Source organism: Poecilia latipinna, unplaced genomic scaffold (genome assembly GCF_001443285.1).
Source record: "Poecilia latipinna isolate Pla-1442-1.1 unplaced genomic scaffold, P_latipinna-1.0 Scaffold2548, whole genome shotgun sequence".
Taxonomy (NCBI): domain Eukaryota; kingdom Metazoa; phylum Chordata; class Actinopteri; order Cyprinodontiformes; family Poeciliidae; genus Poecilia; species Poecilia latipinna.
In genome coordinates, this window is record NW_015115164.1 from 39,800 (window position 1) to 43,325 (window position 3,526).

Here is a 3,526-nt window from a genome sequence, read left to right on the forward strand (position 1 = left end):
TGTTAACATATGAGAAATTAATATGTTAAAGTTACATTTTCTCAATGGAATATATACTAGTCCAGGGGTGCCCGTCGATCGCGGAAGGTTTAGAGTCGATCTCGGCAGATGACAATCTGAACGCCACCAGGACGCTTAGACCAGCACTTCCTCTTCTGACGGGCTTATCAAAAATATTCACTAAGATCCTAAACGTTTGTAGCTTCATTAAAAAAGAATAATTATTTTTAAAAAATCAACTAGATGTGTTAAAATTAATAATCTCAGTAATTATTGTTTGAACAAGGTGTTGCGCAATTCAGTGCGTTTCGGTCCCATTAACAAAAAAAGAAAAAGAAAAAAAAAAGGCAACTCAAAGACCGACTGAGAGCAGAGCAGGAGTTTAAATGAGCTGCTCAACCACCGCTGTGTTCATGAGAGGCTTATTAATAATCGAGGAATAAATATCAAGCCTGGAAACCTGATATTGTAACGACTGAATGTTGTGTTTTTAATGTAATCTCTGCTCGGCTTGCGGGGCGCAGGCGGTTGCCACGGCAACGGGTGGCTTAAACGACAAAGAGACAGAAAGTAAAAAGGTGGAGTGGTTTTGAGTTGATCACCTGTTCGGGTTGTTTTACCTTTGTTTATCTTTGCTGTGGCTCCTGTCCGCTGTAGTTTCTAAACATTCAATAATCGACAAACTTGGACCTCGTTTGTTTGTGAGTATACGTCACAATAAACATCAAATAGGACAAATATATTTCACTGAGGAAGAAACTGCATCAGGTTTTCTGTCACTTTATTATTTCTGCTATAACTGATGCATATTCACATATAAAATAAGTCAATAGAGTTTAATTTGCAATTTTTATGTCTTTGTGTCATGAGGTAGATCCCAGGTGGCTGGTGAGAGAACAAATAGATCTTGCTCTCAAAAAGTTTGGGCACCCCTGTACTAGTCAGTCCCAGTGACCGTTTCACTCATGGGTTTTGCCCATGTGCTTTCTGGGTAAAAATCAATCGAGAAACGCGCCCCCACCCCTGGTCAACAATCTCCGGCCCCCAACCAGAGAAGGAAAAAGTTATGTGGCCCTCACAGGAAAAAGTTTGGGGGTCCACTGCAGTAAGTGAATGAGGTTGATTGACAGCACTAAGGCAGCTCTCCTGGTTGTGATTGGTTGTTTTTGGTCAAAGCGGCACATTTCGTTAGACATCAGTAGCAACTCAGGGAGGAGGTGGAGGAGATTGATTGTTTTCACAGATTATCTGTCTCATAGCAAACTGTCACGACATGGTGACAGCTTTAACAAATATGGAGAAAATATATTTGTTATTAAAGTTATGTACTGCAGCTTGAATAAAATGCAACTATATAGCATTTTTTGAGAAGTCTGGATAGCTTCATGTATATTTTGCACAACTGTTGCTCGTGGGGAGAGACATTTCAGTAAGCTAAAACTAATAGAAAAAAATTTGGTAACACTTTATTTGAAGGGGGTTGAATAAGACTGACATGACACTGTCACAAACACGTCATGAACATGAATAAGCCTTCATGAATATTTATGACTATTGTCATAAAGCGTCATTCGGTAAATTATGACACTTTTAATACAAAGTTGACATTATTCAAAATGTCTGTTATGACAACTTGACATTAACCAAGAAATCATTACTGATATAAATTTGTTATAAAAGTATTACTGATTGCCCTTTAAAAATCAGGTAACTTTATGCTATTAAAGGTAAAGTTTAAACAGTAATGATTTATTAGTTAATGTCAAGTTGTCATAACAAAGACATTTTGAATAATGTCAACTTTGTATTAAAAGTGTCATAATTTACCAAATGACGCTTTATGACAGCAGTCATAAATATTCATGAAGGCTTATTCATGTTCATGACATGTGTTATGTCACGTTTGACAGTGTCATGTCAGTCTTATTCACCCCCCTTCAAATAAAGTGTTACCGAAAAGGTAAGCAACCTACTTGCATACGGCTTGCGGACTGTTGCATGTAAAAAGACTCAAGAAATTATAACAGCAAGTGCACAGGAGGAGGCCCAATTTAATTTTCTGTCATGGGGCCCAAGATTCCTGGTGGCGCCCCTGATGGCAGTTTAGTAGTCTTATGGCATGAGGGATGAAGCTGTTATGGAATCTGGCTGTTCTGCTTTTGAAGCTGCTGAACCTTTTCACAGAGGACAGCAGGGAGAACAAACCATGCTGAGGTTGGAAGGGATCTTTTATAATCGCCCGAGCCCTGGACAGGCAGCGACTATGAGCGGAGTCAAGGATGGAAGGAAGCTCAGTCCCGATGATTTTCTCAGCTGTCCTCACCACTCTCTCCACACGTTGCCAGTCTGAGGTATTAGATGCTCCAAACCAGACAGAGATACTGCTGGTCAGTATATTCTCTCCTGTCCCTCTGTAGAAAGTGGTGAGCATGGGAGGGGGGAGGTGTGCTCTTCTCAGCCGACGTAAAAAATGCAAATGTTGCTGAGCTTTCTTCACTAGGCCAGAGGTTTGGTGGGACCAGGTCAAAGTATCAGTGATCTGTATCCCCAGGAATTTAATGTTTCTGACCTGTTCCATTGCGACATCGTTGATGAATGAAACATAAACCAACATTTTGATGTGTAACGACGGCCCTGACAATTGTTGACTGTGTGTTCTACAACTTTGTATTTTTGCGTGTGTTTTTTATGATGTAAAACACTTTGAACTGCCTTGTTGTTGAAATGTGCTACACAAATAAACTTGATTGATTAATTTATTGATTGATTCATAAAAAAAAAACTAGTAGGGCTGTAAGAGCTGGGATTCTTACTGGTTGATAGCATATCAAATACTTATGCAATAAAATGCAAATTAATTACTAAGGTACTCCATCAAGATTACCCAGAATAATTATTATAAACTTCTAAATACTTTGCAAGTGGAAAACCCTGCAAAATTGGCAGTGTATCAAATACTTGTTCCCCCATTTTGTTGTGAAATGTGTTGCTCACACATAGTGCAACTGTTGCATTGTCTGTTGAAACTAACACTGTAACCTCATATGTTTGCTACTTCTATGGTTGAACTTCAAAGGTTCTATTTAGTTTACATAGAATAACAATAGAAGGAATTGAATGTTTGTGACTGTGTTTTCATTAACCATCCAGAGGATGGCGACAGAGACCACTGAAAATGACACTGAGGAGATGTGAAGCTGTGATTTTCCTTTTTGCTCCTGTCCTGCAGATCGCTCTGGGAACTGTGACCAATGTGGAGGAGGCTGTGAAGTGGCTCAGTTACACATATCTATATGTCCGGATGAGGGCCAACCCACTGGTGTATGGCATCAACCACAAAGCCTTTCAGGTTGGTGAAGCCTTTGTTGCTCCTCTTGGCAAAGGCCTCCCAGAATAATTTGTTACTTTTAATGTATAGAAGATGAAGCCGGCAACAGAAACATGTTTTTGTCAATTTAAACAGCTCTCTGCTAGAGTTTAGGTCATATCTAAATTATCCAACCCGACCCAGCTCGAGCCTGTAGGC

The 3,526-nt window shown here is 39.6% G+C and overlaps 1 protein-coding gene across 1 annotated transcript in view; it reads left to right on the forward strand.

The window, feature by feature from the left end:
• The window catches only part of LOC106938276 (activating signal cointegrator 1 complex subunit 3-like), a 68,593-nt gene that overhangs the window by 25,773 nt on the left and 39,294 nt on the right, over nt 1–3,526 (forward strand). Inside the window, exon 3 of the mRNA XM_015020203.1 lies at nt 3,230–3,349. Coding sequence (XP_014875689.1) covers nt 3,230–3,349 — 120 coding nt within the window. The remainder of the gene's footprint in view (nt 1–3,229; nt 3,350–3,526) is intronic.